General features: G+C 48.6%; 1 protein-coding gene across 1 annotated transcript; it reads left to right on the forward strand.

Annotated features, from left to right (window-relative positions):
* Positions 1–9,851: 9,851 nt before the first annotated feature.
* On the forward strand, positions 9,852–21,330 carry MAP6D1 (MAP6 domain containing 1). Its single transcript, XM_049881482.1, has 3 exons — positions 9,852–10,222; positions 19,000–19,117; positions 19,658–21,330. The coding sequence occupies exons 1-3, from the start codon at positions 9,852–9,854 to the stop codon at positions 19,736–19,738; spliced, it is 570 nt and encodes a 189-aa protein (XP_049737439.1). The 3' UTR covers positions 19,739–21,330.
* Positions 21,331–22,677: the final 1,347 nt, after the last annotated feature.

Consider the following 22,677-nt stretch of genomic DNA (forward strand, 5'->3'; position numbering starts at 1 on the left):
TCACGTGTGTTTGTTTCACAGGCCTGTTTAATTTTTGGCTGAAAGCTAATCTTTGGGAGTGGCTTCAGTTCTGAGTTAGAAGGATATCTGGCAGCCATAGTCTTGGGGATTCCTCCAGTCTGTCAGAGCAGTGAGTCTGGTCTTATGAAATTTGAATGTTGTTCTGCATTTTCTCCTGCTTTGTCGAGGACCCTCTATCGTGATCCCTATCAGAGCAGTCGCTGGTGGTAGTCAAGCACCATCTAGTTCTTCTGGGCTCAGGTTTATGATGGTCATAGTCCTCTCAACTAACATTTTCCTTGTGACATTGGTTTTCTTCATTCTCCTTTGCTCTGGGTGGAATAGGACCAATAGGTGTATCTCAGATGGCTGCTCATAAGCTTTTAAGACCTCAGACGCTATTTACCCAAGTAGGATGTAGAACATTTTCTTTATGAACTACGTTATGCCAGTTGACCTAGATGTCTCCTGAGACTGTGATCCCCAGCCCTCAGCGCCATTAACTTGATCCCTCAAGGTGCTTGATGTGTCCAGGAGGCATCTATGACTCTGCCCCCTTTGGGCTCTCATATATATATATATATATATATATATATATATATATATATATATGAATATACATGTTGTACATACAAATACATATATAAAAATATCCATAGCCTAACCTATATATGTGTGTACGTATATTCCTATATGCCCTCCTTCCTCTGTTCAGCATATGTATGTGCTTGAGACTCAATATATTATCCTTATTATGTATGGAAGGACAATACTGAATATACATACCATGGACTGCCAAAAGAATGAACAAATCTGTCTTGGAAGAAACACAATCAGAATGCTCCTCAGAAGGATGGCGAGACTACATCTCACATACTTTGGACATGTTATATCAGGAGGGACCAGTCCTTGGAGAAGGACATCATGCTTGGTAAAGTAGAAGGTCAGCGAAAAAGAGGAAGACCTTCAACGAGATGGATTGACACAGTGGCTGCAACAAGGGACTCAAACGTAGCAACGACTGTGAGGATGGCATAGGATGGGGTGCTGTTTCGTTCTGTTGTACATAAGGTCGCTATGAGTCAGAACCAACTTGATTACACCTAACAAACAACAACTTAGAGATATTGTTCGGCAGCTTAATTGTGATGAAATCATTGAATTCGTAAGAACAAAGGATAGATGTTTTTATAACGTTTTAGAGATGAAGGATCCATGTAAAAATAAAATACAGTAATTTGTTCTAATATTTGTTTTCTGGTCATTAAATTTTCTTACAACATCTTTTAATTTGTTCATTTATAATTATAGCATTTGTTACAAACCAAGCATCAAAACTGAAGTATGAGCTGTTTAAAGCAAAACTGATAAATTTTTTTTGTTCTGGGAGATCAACACAATTTTACACTGATTGTTGAAACAACTAAGTTCACTGACTCATTTTCTTGTTGAATACGTGGAATACTCTTTGTAGAAAATGTGATATACAGTAAATATATTCTTTTTTGTTAAAAATGTAGTATATAGTAAATAAAATCTTAGTACCTTGCATCCGCTAAAAATTTTATAATCCAGTTCATCTCATTCTGCTAAGATGGAATATGCTACTTTGGCGTTCAATTTCTAATATAGTCGCCATTAAAAAGTTACATCAGTGATAGCTAAGACAAACACATACATATACAGCTCACATATTCTGTTCAAATGCATGAGTAAGCACAGGAGGGAGCACCACAGGTTGTCAGTGTTTAGGGCCTTCACATGCCTTAATCCGGCCTGCCTGTGTGACTATGACAAACTTAAAACTCCTCAGTGTGGCAACCAAGTCCCTCTGCAGTCAGTCTCTGCTACTTCCGGCTGAGCCCTTATCCCCCATATCTGCCATTTCTGCCCCACCTGCTTGCCTGCCCTCACTACAGGAGCAAGTCTAGACTTCCATGTCCCTCTTTACGCTATTCCTGACATTGTCTCATTCTCTTGTGCTTTCCACCACTCTTCTGTCAGTTTGTCATACTGTGGTGGCTTGCATGTGCTGTGATGCTGGAAGCTATGCCACTTGTATTTCAAATACCAGCAGGGTCACCCATGGTGGACAGGTTTCGACGGAGCTTCCGGGTTTAGACAGAATAGGAAGAAGGACCTGGTGGTTTCTTTCTGAAAAACTGGCCAGTGAAGACATTATGAATAGCAGCAAAACACTGTCTGAAACGGTGCCAGAAGAGCCCCACATGTTGGAAGGCACTCAAAATACACCAGGGGAAGAGCTACCTCCTTAGAATTAACCTTAATGACATGGATGGAATAAAGCTTTCAAGGCCCTCATTTGCTGATGTGGCATAACTCAAAATGAGAACAGCTGTAAATATCCATTGGTAATTAGAACGTGGAATGTACAAAGTATGAAGCTAGGAAAACTGAAGTCCTCAAAAATGATATGAAACACAAAGATTGATATCCTAGGCATTAGTGAGCTGAAATGAACTAGAATTGGCCACTCTCACTCAGACAATCATGGTTTACTATGCCGGGAATGGACAAATTGAAGAGGAACAACATTGCATTCATCAAAAAGAACATTTTGAATGGCCCCCAGACACACTTTTAACTCAGTACTGAAGTCACTCCTGAGGATCACCCTTCAGCTAAAGATTAGACAGGACCATAAAACAAAACTAAATGGGCACACCAGCCCAGGGGCAAGGCCAAGAAGGCAAGAGGGGACAGGAAAGCTGGTAATGGGGAACCCAGAGTCAAGAAGGAGTGTTGACATGTTGCAGGGTTGACAGTGTCACAAAACAATATGTGTATAAATTGTTTAATGAGTAACTAATTTGCTCTGTAAACCTTCACCTAAAGCACAATTAAAAAAACAACATTTCAAGATCTATCCTGAAATACAGTGCTGCCAATGATAGGATAATACCCATACGCCTACAAGGAAAACCAGTTAATTGAACTATTATTCAAATTTATGCACCAACCGCTGAGGCCAAAGATGAAGAAACTGAAGATTTTTACCAACTTCTGCAGTCTGAAATTGATCAAACATGCAATCAAGATGCATCGATAATTACTGGTGACTGGAATGTGAAAGATGGAAACGAAGAAGAATCAGTAGCTGGAAAATACGGCCTTGGTGATAGAAATGACACTGGAAATTGCAGGACAGAATTTCGCAAGATCAGCGACATTAATTGCAAATACCTTTTTCAACAACAGTGACTATACACATGGGCCTCACCAGATGAAATACACAGGAATCAACTACATGTGTGGAAAAAGACAATGGAGAAGCTCAATATCATCAGAATAAGGCCAGGGGCTGACTGTGGAATAGACTGTCAATTGCTCATATGCACGCTCAAGTTGAAGCTGAAGGAAATTACAGCAAGTCCACGAGAGCCAAAATACGACCTTGAATATATCCCACCTGAATTTAGAGACCATTTCAAGAACAGATTTGATGCATCAAACACTAATGACCAAAGACCAGACATCAAGGACATTCATACATGAAGAAAGCAAAAAGTCATTAAAAAGACACGAAAGAAAGAAGACCAAAAGGATGTCAGTCAAAAGAGACTCTGAAACTTGCTCTTGTAGAGCAGCTAAAGAAAGTGGAAGAAATGATGAAGTAAAAAGAGCTGAACAGAAGATTTTAAAGGGTGACTTGAGAGGACAAAGTGTTTGTCATGGATTGAATTGTGTCCCCCCAAAAATCTGTCAACTTAACTAGGCCATGATTCCCGATATTGTGTGACTCCACCATTTTGCCATCTGATGTGATTTTTCTGTGTGTTGTAAATCCTATCTCTAGGATTTGAAAAAGCTGAAAACACAACAAATATGGCCAAATATTATCAAACAGTTCAGCATCGCAGAACCTTTAGATGATTCTAGACGGCAGTTATGTTAATGGGCAGGACTCAATCTACAAGATTAGGTTGTGTTTTAAGTCAACATCTTTTTGAAATATAAAAGAAGTGAGCAGAGAGACATGGAGACCTCATACTACCAAGAAATGAGAGCCAGGAGAATAGTGTGTCCTTTGAACCCAGGGTCCCTGTGCTGAGAACCTTCTTGACTGGGGAAGACTTATGACAAAGACCTTTTCCCAGAGTGGACAGAGAAAACCTTCCCCTGGAGCTGACACCCTGAACCCGGACTTCTAGCCTACTAGATTGTGAGAGAATAAATGTCTGTTGAAACCATCCACTTGTGGTATTTCTGTTATAGCAGCCCTAGGTAACTAAGAATTTGGTACCGAGAGAGTGGGGTGCTGCTCTAACAAAAAAAAAAAAAAAAAAATTTTTTTTTCTTTTTTTTTTTTTTTTTTGCTCTAACAGATACCCAAAATGTGGAAGCGGTTTTGAAACTGAATGGGTAGAGGGTAGAAGAGTTCTAAGATTGTCTTGAGACTGTTAGTCGAATTATGGACATCAAAGACAATTCTGGTGAGGACTCAAAAGGACGTGAGGGGAGTTGTTACACTGGAGATGGTGCAGACAGCAAGAAGTGGCAGCAGCAGAACCCAGGAGAGTGGGAGGTGGTGCTGGAGCCGACTCATGGAGCGAGAGAGCTGAGTGCCTTTGGCAGGAGGATTCCTGGAGGAGTAGGGTGCTCTGGGTGCTTATCCTTGGAGCTACAGAGCCTTGGAACACTTGCTCCAGCAGGGCAGACCTGGCAGAGAGGCCCAAGAGGCCAAGTAACCAGGAAGCAGGAGCTGAAGAGACAAGGAACACAGGAAGCTGAGATGCCTCAGTCTCAAAGGGTATGGCCACAATCTCTGAGGCCAAAAAGGGTGCAGTCTCCACTCAGATGGACTAGGAGAATGGGGTTGCCCAAAGCCAAAGGAGGATAGTTGCTGTCCCAGTGGGCCTGGGTGGCAGAACTGAAGCCCAGGGCCAAGAGGCCTCTACTCAGAATCTGTAGAGTGTGGCCAATACCTACAGTCTGGAGGACAGGGCCATTGCCTAAATGTTCTCAGAGAACAGAGGATTATTTTCAAGTCTTGAGGATTAATGTAATATGTTCTGTTGACTTGCTTGGTGCCTGTTATCCCTTTTTTACCCTCCAATTTCTCCCATTTGTAAGGGAAATGTCTAGCTTGCACCTGCATGTTGCACTATTGTACTTTGGAAGCAGATAACTTGTATTCTAGATTTCACAGATGAAAAGGAATTTTTGGATTTTGGACTTGGAGTTGAATTAAGACTTTTGCTATGATATGATAGGGTGAATGTGTTTTACATGCGGCAAGAATATTTTGGGGGGCTAAAATGTGGGATGTCATGGGTTGAATTGTGTCCCCCCATAGTATCTGTCAACTAGACTAGGCCACGATTCCCAGTATTGTGTGACTGTCCAACATTTCCTCACCTGATTTGATTTTCCTATGTGTTGTAAATCCTATCTCTGCGATGTTAATGAGATGGGATTAGGGGCAGTTATGTTAATGAGGCAGTACTCAATCTACAAGACTGTCTCTTAAACCAATCTCTTTTGAGATACAAAAGAGTGAAGCCAGCAGAGACATGGGGACCTCAAACCACCAAGAAACGAGCCAGGAGAACAGCATGTCCTCTGGACCCAGGGTCCCTGTGCTGAGAAGCTCCTCGACCGGGAAGATTGATGACAAGGATCTTCTTCCAGAACCAACAGAGAAAGCAAGCCTTCCTCTGGATCTGGCACCCTGAATTGGACTTCTAGCTTACTAGATTGTGAGAGAATATGTTTGTTAAAGCCATCCACTTGTGGTATTTCTGTTATAGCAGCCATAGATAATACAAAATTATAATAAAATTTACAGACCTGGAGTTAGAAAACGAGAAAGGAACGACACACTCGGCATTTCTCAAGCTGAGAGAACTGAAGAAAATATTTAAGCCTCCAGTTGCAGTACTGAAAGATTCTATAGGCTAAATGTTTTGAATGATGCAGGAAACATCAAAAGAAGATTGAAGGAATAGACAGAATCACTGTACCAAAAAGAATCAGTCGCCATTCAACCATTTGAGAAGGTGGTTTATGATCAAGAACTGATGGTACTGAAGGAAGTAGTCCAAGATACACTGAAGGCATTGGCGAAAACAGAACTCCAGGAATCAAAGGAATACCAGGTAAGGTGTTTCGGCAAAACTGGTACAGTGTTGGAGGTGCTTACTCTTCTACTATTTCAAGAAATTTGGAAGACAGTTACCTGGCCAACTGACTGGAAGAGATCCATATTTGTGCCCATTCCAAAGAAAGGTGATCCAACAGAATGTGGAAATTATCATTAGTATCACATACGAGGAAAACTTTGCTAAAAATAATTGAAAAGCAATTCCAGCAGTACATCAATGGAGAACTGCCAGAAATTCAAGCTGGATTCAGAAGAGGATACGGAAGGAGGCCTGTCATTGCTGATGTTAGATGGATCTTGGCTGAACGCAGAGAATACCAAAAAGATGTTTACATGTGTTTTCCTTACTATGCAAAGGCATTCAACTGTGTGGATCATAACAAATTATGGATAAGATTGCAAAGAATGGGAATTCCAGAACACTTAGTTGTGCTTGTGCGGAACCTGTACATAGACAAAGAGGCAGTTGTTTGAACACAAAAAGGGGATACTATGTGGATTGCACCTCAACATAAAACAAAAATGCTCACAACTGGACCAATGAGCAACATCATGATAAACGGAGAAAAGACTGAAGTTGTCAAGGATTTCATTTTACTTGGATCCACAATCAACGGCCATGGAAGCTGCAGTCAGGAAATCAAAAGACGCATTGCATTGGGTAAATCTGCAAAGGACCTCTTCAAAGTGTTGAAGAGCTAAGATGTCACCCTGAAGACTAAGGTGCGCCTGATCCAAGCCATGGTATTTTCAGTCACGTCATATGCATGTGAAAGCTAGACAATGAAAAAGGAAGACTGAAGAAGAGTTGACGCCTTCGAATTGTGGTGTTGGCGAAGAATATTGAATATACCATGGACTGCCAAAAGAACGAACAAATCTGCCTTGGAAGAAGTGCGGCCAGAATGCTCCTTAGAGGCAAGGATGGCGAGACTGCGTCTTACATACTTTGGACATGTTGTCAGGAGGGATCAGTCTCTGGAGAGGGACATCATGCTTGGCAGAGTACAGGGTCAGGGGAAAAGAGGAAGACCCTCAACGAGGTGGATTGACACAGTGGCTGCAACAATGAGCTCAAGCATAACAACGATTGTAAGGATGGCTCAGGACTGGGCAGTGTTCCGTTCCGTTGTGCATAGGGTCGCTATGAGTCGGAACCGACTCGAAGGCACCTAACAACAACAACATGGCTTACCATCAGGAAAGGTGTGCATTAGGGTTGTATCTTTTCACCATACCTGTTCAATCTGTATGCTGAGCAAATAATCCAAGAAGGTGGACTGTATGAAGAAAAATGCAGCATCAGAACTGGAGAAAGACTCCTTAACAACCTCTGACATGGAGATGAAACAACCTTGCTTTTGGAAAGTGAAGAGAACTGAAGCACTTACTGATGAAGATCAACAACTACAGCCTAAGCTATGGATTACACCTCAACATAAAAATCCTGACAACTGGACCAATAAGCAACATGATAATAAATGGAGAAGAGATTGAAAGTGTCAGGGCTTTCGTTTTACTTGAATCCACAATCAACGCCAGTGGAAGCAGCAGTCAAGAAATCAAACAACATATTGTTTTGGGCAAATCTGCAGCAAACGACCACTTTAAAGTGTTAAAAGTACTAAAGTGCACCTGATCCAAGCCGTAGTATTTTCAAGTACCGCATATGCATGTGAAAGCTGAACAATGAATAAGGAAGACTTGAGAAAAATTGATGCCTCTGAATTATGGTGTTGGCGGAGAATACCGACTATACCTTGGACTGCCAGGAAAACAAACAAATCTGTCTTGGAAGAAGTACAGCCAGAGTGCTCCTTGGAAGCGAGGATGGTGAGACTTCCTCTCACATACTTTGGCCATGTTATCGAGGAGGAACCAGTCCCTGGAGAAGAACATCATGCTTGATAAAGCATAAAACCCAAACCAAACCCACTGCCGTTGAGTCAATTCCAACTCATAGCGACCCTATAGAACAGAGTAGAACTGCCTTATAGAGTTTCCAAGGAGCACCTGGCAGATTCAAACTGCAGACCTTTTGGTTAGCAGCCGTAGCGCTTAACCACTACGCCACCAGGGTTTCCTGATAAAAGGCCACTGAAAAAGAGGAAGATGCTTAACAAGATGGACTGACTCAGTAGCTGCAACGATGGGCTCAGGTATAGCAACAGTTATGAGCATGGCACAAGGCCAGTGCTTTGTTCTGTTGTACAAAGGGTCGCTGTGAGTCGGACTGTCTTCACAGCACCTAAGAGCGATGACAATATTGTGCTGTACACTTTTGTTATCTACTACACTGTCAACTTGTTGAAGACTCCCAGCATTATTCCTACCAGATAAATGAGTGCTCTTTAGCTGTTGTTTGATGAATGAAAAAATAAAAAACAAAAGCTTCTTTTTCTACAGGGGGGAGTATTTCAGTCACCAAACAATCTCCTAGGGTACCTAACCCAGAGTCCTGGCACACTGACTCCACAGACAGGCAGCCTGCTCTGATTCTGAGATGGTGTGTAGCCTTCCAGTACCTTTACTGCAGCAAGAGCAGCCAGTGGGCTTTGACATGGTCTGCTCAGCTTAACTGCCACTTAAGAGCAGCTGTTTTGTTACCTTGCTGTGACTTCAGTCTAAGGCAGTGATTTGGGAGATGAATCTATATTCTGACCGGCCAGGGCTGCACTGCAGGCGTCTCCCCTGAGATGCAGACTGGATGCCTTCCAAGTACAGCCCTGAGATGTAGCTCTGGGTAATCAGTGCTGTTTCAGTAGTGTTGTTAGTAACAGGTCTGCAGTGCACACCCAGAGCGTATGTAAAACATTCAAGAAGCCTTTTGAGTGTGACCAGGAAGTTGCTTCTGATACACTCTTCTGAATCCAACAGTGACCTTATCTGGGACAATTACCCAAACTCAGCCTGACAAAAAAATAATGCAAGGGAGTGTGTGTGTGTGTGTGTATGGGGGGGGGGTTAATAAGACAATAACCCAAGTTTTGTGACAGCTTTATAAATCTAAAGCCTTTGTGGGGTGCTTTGAAATTGCGGGTTTTAGAACCCCAAGAAAAGTCACTGGATGGCTAATGCCAGTTTTTCATGAAACTGGATAGGTTGTTGGTGCCTTAGCCAAGCCTAAAGGCACACACGCAGTGCCTCACAGGATGATTCAAACACGTTCTCTGGGAAGCATGGCCCCAAGCCCTCCCTTGACCGCCTCGTTATTGGACCTCCCTCTGCGTGTGAGCCCAGGGGTGCTGCTCACCCCAAATGCGGCAGCAGACCTGTGTCTGAGACCAAATGTAGATACGTTGCGCCTGGAGCTGCCAAGGGGCATCAGCAAGGAAGTGCCGCCACCCGGCCCTCGGTTTTTGCGAAGCTAGGTCCCATTTATAAAATAACATTTAGAAAACTTTGGATTAAATTACTAGACATTCTTCAAATGGGACACTTGTGAATGACTCCAGGAGGTTTCAGGTGCCTCCCTGCCCCCTGCTCGGCGCCTCCCAACCGCACTCGCTGGCTCCGCACCCCCATGGGGGGGGGGTCCGGGCAGTGCTGTGGTGGGGCGTGACAGGAGTGGGGGTCCCACAGGGGAGGTGAACGCAGACTGCGGTATGGGGCAGGAGGGGAGGGAGGAAAGCCATGAGGCAGGAGGGAGAGGAGCGTGGGGCGGGGAACCCGCGCACACGCTGGGGCGTGGAGCGGGGCGCGGGGACCGAGCTGCGCGCCGGGCGGCATGGCGTGGCCCTGCATCAGCCGCCTGTGCTGCCTGGCACGGCGCTGGAACCAGCTGGACCGCTCCGACGTGGCGGTGCCGCTGACCCTGCACAGCTACTCGGACCTCGAGGGCGAGGAGCCGGGTCCTGGCGGCGCTGCCTTGCGCAGGGGCCCAAGCGCCCGGGAGCCGAGCCGGGACGTTCCGCTCACGCAGTACCAGTGGGACTTTGGCGTGCGGACAGCGCCTGCGGGGCCCAGCGAGGGGCCGCAGGGGCGCAGGGCGGGGGCTGGCAGCCGCAGGGACAAGCCCCCGGCTCCTGGCGACCGGTCGGTCTACGTGCTCCCCATCGGCGACACGGACGGTACCGCAGCAGTGACCACGTCGTACAGGTATTAGGCGGGGACAGGGGAAAGAATCTTGTCCAGCCCCCCTGGTCGGGGGAAACCGAGGCACGGAGCCGAAAGGGCGGCGGGTGGGTGGGGAGCGAGAAGGCTGCAAGCGACCTCGGAGGTTATTCCCTTTGGTCCCCGGGCACTGCAGCCGTCGCTCTCACTGCCCCCTGACCAGACTCAGTGAACGGGCACTAGCACGGATGCGGAGTTCACTACCTCCACTGGGCAGGCCTCTCCCCTCCCGGGCAGGCCTCTCCCCTCCCGGGCAGCCCGGGCAGCCCAGCCAGCGATTACCGAGTTGGAATCTGCTTGCCTGGGAGAGGTGGGCGCAGGCCAGCTGCCGAGCTCCCGTGGATCAGCGCGCGGGGGGGGGGGGGGCGGGGAACCGCTGGTGTTGAGAACTAAGCATAGGATCCCGAGTGGGTGGTCCCCACGTGGGTCCTCCCACCCCTCAGCTCTGCACCCGAACCACAGAGAGCTTTCTCTTACTACAAAATACTAGCTAGAAAAATCGAAAACTACAGAAATTACAAATACCCCCTAGCCCCAAAGCAAACTGGCATTTCTAATCCCAACGTGCATTTGAGTACACACCCACTGACACATTCTTAGATGATTCTTACTGCACACATTTTTTCACCTGTTGTGGATGTCTGTCCCTGTTACAAGGTGTTCTTCTACAACAGGAATTCTAACAGATGTGTGTATCAGGTATATAGACAGTTCATCTACTCTCTTACAGAATATTCCCAGCTCTGGTATCACAGTGGTTAAGCACTTGGCTGCTAATTGAAAGGTTGGCAGTTAGAACCCAGCAGCTGCTCTGCAGGAGAAAGATGTGGCAGTTTGCTTCCATAAAGCTTACAGCCTTGGAAACCCTGTGGGGAAGTTCTGTAGGGCTGGTATGAGTCAGGATTTGATTCGACAGCAATGGGTGGTCTTATGGAATATTTAGGGTGTTTTAATTTGAGGCTATTAAGAAACTACTGTTCCTTTGACTCAGCTATCTGACTTCTAGGAACGTTTCCCTCAGCACCCTTGAGCATTGGGTGGGGTGTAAGGGGCCCAGGGTACACTGCCACTGTGTACACAAGATGGACACACCTCAGTGTCCTGCTGATGTGGGGCATGGCCAAGGCCAATTAGATGACAGCGTATCCACGGGACACGATGAAGCCCTCTGTGACGGAGCTTCACTCTGTGTCCAAACGAGGTGCAGGGCAGCAGGTACAATACGCCACTGTCTGTTTTCAAAGGGGACGTTAATATCCATGTAAGTGCCAAAGCAGCCTAGAGCTTTTCTGAACGGACATGTGAGAAAATGCCCACCTCTGAGGGGCGGGAGGAGGGGTGGGTCTGCTAGGGATGCAAGGGAGACTGCTCTTTTCAACTGTTTCCTTTTTTAAAAAACACGTACACGTGTCATCTATTTAAAAAAAGAAAACAGCAAATTAAAAAAGTAACTTCAGTGATGAACATCCTTGTAGCTAAATCTCTGGCCAGGTCATCATTTCTTTGGGCTAAATCCCCACCTGTGGAATTTAAGGGCCAAAAGGTATGAACTCCCCCTCCCCCAATTTGTTGTTTAAAAATCAACTATGTTGAGGCATAATTTCCAGACGATAAAATCTGCCCATGACAAATGTATAGATGGATGACTTCTGAAAAATGTATGCACCCAAGTAACAGCAGCATTATCAGGACATGTAGAACATTCTCAGGCCCCAGAAGGTTCCTAGGGAGGCCTGCATTTCTTAAGAAGCTTGCAGGGAGTGTTGCAGGGTGGGTCTTGTGCTCACTAACCACGTACTCAACCCCATGGGAATGTGGGTGGCAGGCAGACCCTGAGCAGTGGAACTGTGGCTGGTCTGACTGCTGCACAAAGGGGCCCTGGACCAGCTAGAGAGGCCAGGTGAGTGGTCTGGAAAAGACACCTCTTGGTGGCCAGGGGTCTGGGTGTCTGCAGCGGACCTCAGAGAGCTGAGAGGAGGAGGAAGGAGCAGGGCGTTCCAGGCACTAGGACCAGGGGCGAGGGGTGGAGCTTGCAGGGAGGTAACTCCAGCTTGGGGAGGGAAGGGCTTTCTAATAATGAGAACTGTCTACAGTGGAGGCACCAGGCTCAGGACTGTCCATGGATCATTTCCCTGAGGCCTCAAGAGCCCAGTGGGTCTGGTTCCATCATCACTGTCCCCATCTTATGGGTGAGGAACCTCAGCAACTGGCACAAGGTCACAGAGCTCCTCACAGCAGGGCAAGGAGCAGACCCGAAGTCTGCCAGCCTCAGAGCCCAAAATTTGTATGCTTCACAAGTTGTCAGAAAAAATACCGACGCTATCATGGATTTCATTTTACTTGGATCCAAAATCAACACCCATGGAAGCAGCAGCCAAGAAATTAAACAACACATTGCATTGGGCAAATCTGCTGCAAAAGACCTCTTTAAAGTGTTAAAAAGCAAAGATGTCACCTTGAGGACTAAGGTGCGCCTGACCCAAGCCATGGTATTTTCAATTGCCTTATATGCATGTGAAAGCTGGACAATGGGATAAGGAAGACCATAGAAAAACCGGTGCATTTGAATTATGGTGTTGGCAAAAAATACTAAATATACTATGGATGGATATCAGAAGAGACTCTGAAACTTGCTCTCCAACATTGAGCAGCTAAAGCCAATGGAAGAAATGATGAAGTAAAAGAACTGGACAGAAGATTTCAAAGGGCGGCTCGAGAAGAAAAAGTATTACGATGACATGTGCAAAGAGCTGGAGATGGAAAACCAAAAGGGAAGAACATGCTCAGCATTTCTCAAGCTGAAAGAACTGAAGAAAAAATTCAGGCCTCAAGTTGCAATAGTGAAGGATTCTATGGGGAAAATACTATATGATGCAAGAAGCATCAAAAGAAGATGGAAGGAATACAGAGTGTCATTATACCAAAAAGAATTAGTTGATGTTCAACCATTTCAAGAGGTGGCATATGACCAGGAACCAATGGTACTGAAGGAAGAAGTCCAAGCCGCTCTGAAGGCATTGGCAAAAAACAAGGCTCTAGGAGCTGATGGAGTATCAATTGAGATGCTTCAACAAACAGATGCAGCACTGGAGGTGCTCACTCGTCTATGCCAAGAAATATAGAAGACAGCTTCCTGGCCAACTGACTGGAAGAGATCCATATTTATGCTTATTCCCAAGAAAGGTGATCCAACTGAATGTGGAAATTATAGAACAATATCGTTAATGTCACTCGCAAGCAAAATTTTGCTGAAGATCATTCAAAAACGGCTGCAGCAGTATATCGACAGGGAACTGCCAGAAATTCAGGCCGGTTTCAGAAGAGGACGTGGAACCAGGGATATCATTGCTGATGTCAGATGGATCCTGGCTGAGAGCAGAGAATACCAGAGGGATGTTTACCTGTGTTTTACTGACTATGCAAAGGCATTCGACAAATTATGGATAACATTGCGAAGAATGGGAATTCCAGAACACTAAATTGTGCTCATGAGGAACCTATACGTAGATCGAGAGACAGTTGTTCGAACAGAACGAGGTGATGCTGAGTGGTTTAAAGTCAGGCGTGTGTCAGGGTTGTATCCTTTCACCATGCCTATTCAGTCTGTATGCTGATAAGTAATCTGAGAAGCTGGACTATTTGAAGAAGAACGGGGCAGGCATCAGGATTGGAGGAAGACTCATTAACAACCTGTGCTATGCAGATGACACAACCTTGCTTGCTGAAAGCAAAGAGGACTTGAAGTACTTACTGATGAAGATCAAAGACCACAGCCTTCAGTATGGATTACACCTCAACATAAAACAAAAATCCTCCCAAGTGGACCAATGGGCAACATGGTAAATGAAGAAACGACTGAAGTTGTCAAGGATTTCATTTTACTTGGATCCACAATCAACAGCCATGGAAGCAGCAGTCAGAAGATCAAAAGACGCATTGCATTGGGCAAATCTGCTGCAAAGGACCTCTTTAAGTGTTGAAAAGCAAAGATGTCACTTTGAAGACTAAGGTATAACTGACCCAAGCCATGGTACTGTCAATTGCATCATATGCATGTGAAAGCTGGACAATGAATAAGGAAGACCAAAGAAGAATTGACGCCTTCGAATTGTGGTGCTGGTGAATACCGAATATACCATGGACTGCCAGAAAGAACAAATCTCTCTTGGAAGAAATACAACCAGAATGCTCCTTAGAAGCAAGGATGGCGAGCCTGCATCTTACATACTTTGGACATGTTGTCAGGAGGGATCAGTCCCTGGAGAAGGACATTATGATTGGTAGAGTACAGGGTCAGCCAAAAAAAGGAAGACCCTCAACAATGTGGGCTGACACAGTGGCTGCAACAGTGGGCTCAAGCGTAACAACGATTTTAAGGATGGTGCAGGACCAGGCAGTGTTTCGTTCTGCTGTACACAAGGTCACTATGAGTCGGAAACAACCTGACAGCACCTAACAGCAACAAGAACCGTGGACTGCCATAAGAACAAACAAATCTGTCTTGGAGGAAGTACAGCCAGAATGCTCCTTAGAATCGAGGATGTCGAGACTTCGTCTCACGTGCTTTGGACACATTATCAGGAGAGACCAGTCCCTGGAGAAGGACATCATGGCTGAGGAAGACCCTCAAGGAGATGGGCTGACACAGTGGCTGCAACAACGGGGTCAAACATAGCAACAACTGTGAGAATGGCACGGGACAGGGCAGTGTTTCGTTCTGTTGTATATGGGGTCGCTATGAGCTGGAACTGACTCAATGGCACCTAACAACAACATGTTGTCCCCCCTAAGCCACCACCTCCCCTCTATCACTTAGCTTTTGCACGCTCTGCTGTGGCAGAAAAGGACCCACAGACCCGAATGGGAACTCACGGTGCTGCTCACTGCCTGGTGTGTAAACGTGGTGGGTCCCTGGGCCTCGACCACGTCCTCACTGTACAACAGAACAGTAAGAGCTTGGCTGTGCGGACTCCACACTCCGCCCCTGGGAGAGACACAGGATCACTGCTCAAACCTGGCTCCCCACCATTATGCTGCCAGCCCCGGGGCCCCCGCCTCTACAGCCTGGCACGAGCAGTCCCATCCTGCCTGCCTTCTCGCAAGATGCCCACCATCTGAGCCAACTGTTCAAAGGAACCCAAAAAACAGAAGTAACAGACCCAGGGAACCCAAGGCCATCATAGACACGTGGCCACTTCTACCCCAGGGCCCCTGAGTGGCTGCCCAGAGACCCCTGGGCCTCAACCTCCCCACCCAGCAGGTCCAGCCTTGCCTGGCCTCTGGTTGCACATGAGAACTAGCCTGCCTCACCTGCCTGGCCAGCCTGGGCTCCTCCACCTGTCAGGCCTCCCCCCTGCACTCTGCTCTGGGCTGTTCAGCACCTTTGGCCAAGCTCTGCCCCCTCCTGAAGAACAGTCCTGACTCCGTCCTCAGTCATTCCTTCTTCCTTCCTGGGGGGTCAGCTAAAGGCCAAGCACTAAGTCCATGATAACTGACCCCACCTTTCCAAGTGCCCATCACCAAGGCTCACGGTAACCCCGCAAACACACAGGTGCGGGGGGGTTATGGCCCCATTTCTCAGCAGAGGAAACCCAGGCTCAGAGAGGTTAAGGAATTTGTCTGAAGCCGCTTTGGGCTGAACCCAGGCAGCCCCTGTCCTGCAGGGAGGAACTGTACCCTCAGGGCCCCCTGGCGCAGACAAGGTGGACGTGGCTAGAGCACCGTAAGGGGAGGCACACAGTGGGCGCTGTTAAAAACCCAAGAACCCACTGCCATCCATTCCAACTCTTATCGACCCTATAGGACAGAGTAGAACTGCCCCATAGGGTTTCCAAGGAGCAGCTAGTAGATTCAAACAGTCGATCTTTTGGTTAGCATGCTTAACCACAGTGCCACCAGGGCCCCCCTATAGGCGCGGTCAGTCCTGTGTCTGGCTGTTTTCTCTCCTGGGTGGTCACCAGGCCCTGCTGGCTGCATCTTTGCCCTCCTTTCTCCATCCCCCTGCAGCCCTCTCTGACCTCTGACCTGGGCTCCAGCACTAGTCCCTCCTCCAAGGGCTCCCCCAGCTGCCAGGCTGCCAAAGGGATGCTGTAGCCGAGGCTCTGGGGCCCTGTAGCCACTTGGGGTGGCGGGCTCATGCTGCCAAGCCTGAGACTCAGCTCAGGCTCGGGAAGCAGTTTGGGGACAGAAGGGCAGTGCCCAGGAGAGGACCTGCTTCCCCAGGAGAAACAGAGCAGCAGATGGTGTGGGCAGCTGGCCTTTGGAACCTCACAGCTTCAGAAGGAAAAATTCTCTGATAGAGCCTTGGCCCTACTCACCTCCTGGCACCCCCAGCATCCGAGCGCTGCCTGTGGACAGACAGCGCCCCTGTCACCTGGCCTGCCCGGCTGTGTTGCCACCCAGGAGGACAGCGGCTCTGTTGAGCTGGGGTCTGGAACACAGCAAGGCCACATCCACCCTGGGATCCCAGCCTGCATGTGGGTATCGCATCCGGCCAGCTGGCCCCTTTTCCACAGAACATGGCCTCGGCCAGGCTCCTGGGGTCAGAGGGCTCTCTGCCTCCCTGAGCTCACCGTCTAAAAGGGGCCTGAGAGAGTCAGGTTAAAATAAACAGGTCTTCTTGGTTCGGAAGAATTGGGGAATTAAATCTTTTCTTCGAGAAAGCTACTCCCTGGGGGTGAGGAAGGCGGTGCCGGCCTTGCTCCTTCCCTCCCAGAAGTCAGCTTTCTCCAAGCAGAAACCTCCCCTCCCAGCTCACGCTGGCACATGTGCAGTGCCACATGCACAGGGTCACACACTGGCACACACATAGTGTCACTCTGGCACACACGCAGTGTCACACACTGGCACACACCCAGTGCCACATGCAGTGCCACACGCACAACGCAGTATCACGCTGGCAGAGTGTCACACACTGGCACAGTGTCACACGCTGGCACAGTGTCACGCCGGCACACACGCTGTGTCATGCTGGCACACGCAGTGTTACATGCTGGCACACATGCAGTGTCATGCTGGTGCACAGTGTCATGCTGGCACACGCAGTGTCATGCTGGCACACATGCAGTGTCACGCTGGCACATGCTGGCAGTGTTATACACACACAGTGTCACATGCTGGCAGTGTCACACCGGCACACACGTAGTGTCACACGCTGGCACAGTGTCACACACTGGCACACATGCAGTGTCACACGCTGGCACATCATATCACTGGCACACGCAGTGTCACATTGGCACATGCAGTGTCACGTTGGCACATGGTGTCACGCTGGCACACAGTGTCACACGGTGTCACATGCAGTGCCACATGGATATGCTCCTTCCACATACACCAACCAAGAAACCAAACCAGCTGCCACTGAGCTGCCACTGACTCAGGGTGACCCCATGTGTGTTTGTCAGAGTAAAACTGCGCTCCTGTTTCCAATGGCTGGTCTTTGGAAGTAGATTGCTAGACCTTTCTTCAGAGGTGCCGCTGGGTGGACTAGAACCCCCAACCTTTCAGCAGCTGACTTGCCAACTGTTTGCACCAAGCAGGGGCTCCTTACCCCCACATGCATTTAAAACACCAAACTCCCTGCTGTCACGTTGATTCCAACTCATAGTGACCCTGTATAACAGAGCAGAACCGCCCTATAGAGTCTCCAAGGCTGTAAATCTTTATGGAAACAGCCTACCACATCTTTCTCCAGCGGAGCAGCTCGAAGATTTCAACCACCCACCTTTTGGTCAGCAGTCTACCGCTATAACGATTGCACCACCAGGGCTCCATATGCATAAACCAAAAAACCAACTCTGCTGTCGTTGATTCCAACTCGTAGCGACACTATAGGACAGAGTAGAACTGCCCCATACAGTTTCCAAGGAGCGCATGGTGGATTCGAACTGCCGACCTTTTGGTTAGCAGCTGTAGCACTTAACCACTACACCAACCAGGGTTCCCTCCATATGCATACAGCCATGTAAAATCCAGACTCTCTTAGGTTTTTAAAACAGTCATTAACAGTTAGCTCTCTTTGCAGGTGTTAACAAAGAAATTATAGTGCTTATATCAGATTAAAAAAAAAAAGATACTATTTAACATTCTTTTTTCCTTGTTATTCGTAACCATGGCTACCAGGTGTGGGTGGCCGGTGCTACCTCTGGACATAAATGGCCACCATTAACCTGGGCTGGAGGCCACTGGCCTTCATCGGTTCTGGACCTCTTGAAGTGACCGGTTTCTGGACAGGCAGGAGAGCTCCCAGACAGGAGACAAGAGCCCTGGCGGGAAGGGCTGGGCCTTGCTGTCTCCGAAGCCTAGTGCGCTCCAGGTGCTCGTATTTGCTGGATGAGTAACAGCCAAGTGCTAACTAAGCTCTGCTCCTAACTCCCTGAGCTCCAGAACCGTCTGTCATGAACGTGGCAATAGCAGTTTCTGCTCCTGCTTCCTCAGGGGACCAGGTTGACAGTCAGGTGGAAGTCATTGTCAAACATGGAGCCTCTAAGTTGCTGACAGCAGGTGGCCAGTTCTCGGTGGAGCAGAGGTGAAGGGCGGCCAGGTCAGGTCTGCTTTCCCCCAGAATGGGTCTGACCGGGGAGTTGTTTTGCAGGTTATGCCTCTGTAAGGGGCGGGTGGTGCTAAAGGCCCATCTGGAGCTGAGGCAGTAGAGAGAACTGGGGTGTTCCAGGAAGAACGGGGACACAGCAGGGGCTCCTGGGGGGTCCTGGGGAGGGATGGCGGGCCCTGTGCAAAGTTGTAAACTGTGCTCTGTGTTTCAGACAGGAATTCCAGGCCTGGACGGGAGTGAAGCCTTCAAGAGTTACAAAGGCAAAACCAACCACGGTCATCAGCACTCACAGCTCTGGGTGGGACAGCGGCCCTGGGACCAGCTTCCAGGTCAGCCTGAAGCGGTTCCGCAGGGGACCAGGCTCCTGGCTGCCGGGCTGTGAGAGCAGGCGTTTTCTGGCTTAGGGACCAGAAATCAGGTGCTGCTGCTGTGAGATGGCAGTACAGCCACCGTCAGCAGTGGCGGAGTCCCCAACCTGCTGTCCCTTGACATACAGAAAGCCAGGGAGGTTTGTCATTAGCCAGGGGTACCCTCAGTGCTGGCCTTTCTGGTGAGCAAGACTTTCCCTCCTTAACCCCAGTCTCGCCCTTGGTGACCACTGAGGGCTAGCGCTGAGCCCTGGGGTACCTGAGCATGTGTGTAAGAGGGAAGAGACTGTGCGGGGAGGTGGCCACACTTCAGCTTCCTGACTTCCTGACTCTGCCTGAGCAGAAGGGAAGGCCATGGCCTATGTGAGCCTGCCTGCTGAGGGTGTTTCCCCGTCTGGACAGGGGGAGGCTGGGAAGAGGGATACTTCCCTACTCCTCCCTGGAGCTGGTGGGTTGGGGGAAGTGGAGGAAAAGGCCTGCTGACCCCATCTCATTTTTCAGGATCCAGAGGTGAGGAGGAAGTTCATCCCCAACCCCTCGGCCATCTTCCAGGCTCCAGCGCCACGGATCCTCAATGTGTGACTGGCCATGCCCTGGAGGTCAGCAGCAGCTGTGCTTTCTTCAGGCCACCGGAGGACTGCGTGGACCCTGGCTTGGTCCTCCTGCCTTCAGAGGGAATGGGCCCGGCTCACTCTACAGACCCCTCTCAGGCTGCCCCTGGGCTGCTGGGCCGGGCTCGGGGCTGACAAGAGACAGATGGAATCAGTACCCCAGTTCAACTCTGGGCCCCAACCACTCCTCCCTTGAGGATTTTGTGGAAGGCGTCACATCTTTTAATAGCTCTTTTTGACCACCCTTCAGTTTTTAAATCTGAAGAACATGGTGGCAGCGTCACAGAACTTGAAGATCAATTCTGTTGTGACCTGAACTGGCCCACGGGGGCTGAAGAATATTGACTTAGGAGGTCCTTGAAGAACCAGCAGTGTGTACTTCTAGTTGTTTTCCAGGATGCATGATGATTTATTAATTTTATAACCTGTGGTAGTCCAAGGTGATGTCCTTGGACGGTCCTACAAATGGCTCCACAATGTAGAAGCAGGTCAGGTTATCACTTGCACGTGGTTCATGGTGATGCTGCGAGACGGGGAAAGGCTTTCAAAAGAAACAATGTCAATCAAAGACATTTCTTTATGGCCACGATGATCCTTGTTTTAACAAAGGTTTCTTGGGACGAATTCCTGAAGCCCTGCACGAATGACGGACACCTTGTGGGAGGTTTCTAATGACTGGGCCCCCCATTTTACTACCAGTTTCTGTTTTTCCCCTAACACAGCAATGATTAGAATGGGAATACCAAACACACTAAGAATTGGGACCTCCTTTTCTGGAAGGTGGCACTTGCCTCAGTCCCTGAAAGACCTTAAAACATCACATGAAACCAACCCCACCACCCACCCCTGCCCTGCTCTCTCACTGTTGGTGGCTGAGGCTCACGGCTTCCTCTGGAGGCTGTTCATGTGTCTGGAAAGCAAACGGAGGGAAATCTCCAATTTTCTCCATAAATCCCAGCCACTATGGCCATGTGGGCATGCTGGTTTACATCTCAGAGACTGGAGGCTTGGGGTTTTTTAGATCAGGACACGTGAAGATTTTCCTTTGGGTCTTTGCAGGCTCTCGTATGTGAGCCTTTGCTGTCAACCATGGGCCGTGCCATCAGACTTTACAAGCACCCAAGATGGGGCAGAGGCACGTGCTCCCAGCTCAGGCCACAAAGGGAGCTGCCCTCAGCTGTGGCCTTCACCCTCCAGCTGTGACAGGCACGGCCCCTCCCTCCAGCTGAGGAACCGCCCTCTCCTTTACAGAGAGAACCAAACCCGTACAAAGGATTCTTTCATTTCAGACTTAATCGGTTTGCATGTTAGATGTCTCTGAGAAGAGCCTGCCTGCTGGGCACTCTGTAGGAAATAAACAGATTAACCACACAATCTGAGATTTTACTAAAATGAAAAAATATAGTTTCAGTTTCTTTAAATTAATTATAAACACAGGTGATTTCTCATACTTCTTGTCTCTTGATAACAGGGATTTTAATGTGCCGTGGTTACTACCAGGGTCCCTGGGAACCCAGTGATCCTGAGGAGTATCCACCTCGGGGGCTGCAGGGTATACACCGGTGTTGTGTGCGCTGCTTGAGTCTGCCAACCTCCCCTTTCATGTCTGTCCCTCCCTCCACCCCCAGCCCCCATCGGGGACCCTAGGGCAAAAGGAGTCTTTGAAGCTAGTCTTGGGCTCAGACCCTGGCTTCTCCACTGGCTGTAAGCAACGTGTAAGGTGATAGTAACCCTAGCACCTTGCTAAGAGAATGTGTCCCGTGTGGGGTGTTTGGGGCAGCGCCTGGCACTCAGCGAATGGCTGGTAAGCACAGCTGTGCAATTCCTTCCTGCCGAAGCACCCCTCCCCACCCTGGAAGCCAGCTCTACTTCCATCTGACGCCACTAACATGCTACAATGTACGCCCTGGGGTGCTTGCACCCCCTTACGGACACTGCTTGTGTCACGCTGCACAGCTCACAGCTTCCCCCACCCAGACCTGGCTGGAAAGCCCACTCATGCCCCTCACAGGCCTTCAGTCCCACCTCTCTGTGTGCCGGGGTGCAATGCCAGGACCTTAGGCCAAATTCCATACAGCAGTGCTTAAGCAACACTTGGCCCTGCTGTAGAGTGCCCCCCACCCCGGCCCCAGGCAGAAGAAAGAACATGCCTGCTCAGCAAGGTCCACGCTGAAGAGGCCTCAGCACCGACTCTGCCAGCTCCATTCCCACAGGGAGGCCATCCTCACTCAGGCCCTGCCTGCGACGCTGATCCGTCTGCTCGGGGCTCCTGGCTGAGGCCGTTCACTTTCAGGAAGGCAAGCCCAGGGATCACCCCAAATCCCAATTCTCCAGGTGAGGCGGCCCCTCAGTCCTGACCCTAAAAGAAGTCTGGTCCCAAGAAAGCTGCCTTCTTGGGATGTTACACAGGCCTCCCTGCCAGAAGTCTTGCTTTTCAAGAACCAAATCTTTCAAAGCCTTTTAGCTCATTCAAGGGTTGACATGAAAGTGGACATTTTTGAAATCTTACTGCAAATTTTGTCATTTTAGCCATTATGATACAAGATGGTTACAGCCTAAGGACTCCTGGGAGAAGGTCCTTTCGATCTCAGCAGAGACCAATTTTACCGCGCCAGGTAAACCAGGCGTTTCTGTTTGACAACAGGAGCTGCCTCCCCCTTTGCCTGGCCAGAGGAGGCTCTGAGTTCTAACAGGCAGTCTTCCTTAGCCCCATGCTGTCAGAAATGATTACTCCCAGGGTCAACACGTCCCTTCCATTTTTTGCTTTTAGACTTTTACGCAACTGTAATCTTTTACCTTGCCAGGCTACAAGTTCTTTTTGGAAAGGAATTAAACACAAATAAATACCTACTCTTTCCCCGACCCCAGCTCTTTCTGACATAATCCAACAAGATTACAGACGTCAACATA

Source organism: Elephas maximus, chromosome 1, assembly GCF_024166365.1.
Source record: "Elephas maximus indicus isolate mEleMax1 chromosome 1, mEleMax1 primary haplotype, whole genome shotgun sequence".
NCBI classification, from domain to species: Eukaryota; Metazoa; Chordata; class Mammalia; order Proboscidea; family Elephantidae; genus Elephas; species Elephas maximus.

Bases quoted from the DNA above. Each gene is read 5' to 3' on its own strand.
- MAP6D1 (XM_049881482.1), top strand. From the start codon at position 9,852: ATGGCGTGGCCCTGCATCAGCCGCCTGTGCTGCCTGGCACGGCGCTGG. The intron at 10,223-18,999 runs GTATTAGGCGGG...TCTGTGTTTCAG, and splicing joins GCAGTGACCACGTCGTACAG to ACAGGAATTCCAGGCCTGGA. The intron at 19,118-19,657 runs GTCAGCCTGAAG...CTCATTTTTCAG, and splicing joins GCCCTGGGACCAGCTTCCAG to GATCCAGAGGTGAGGAGGAA.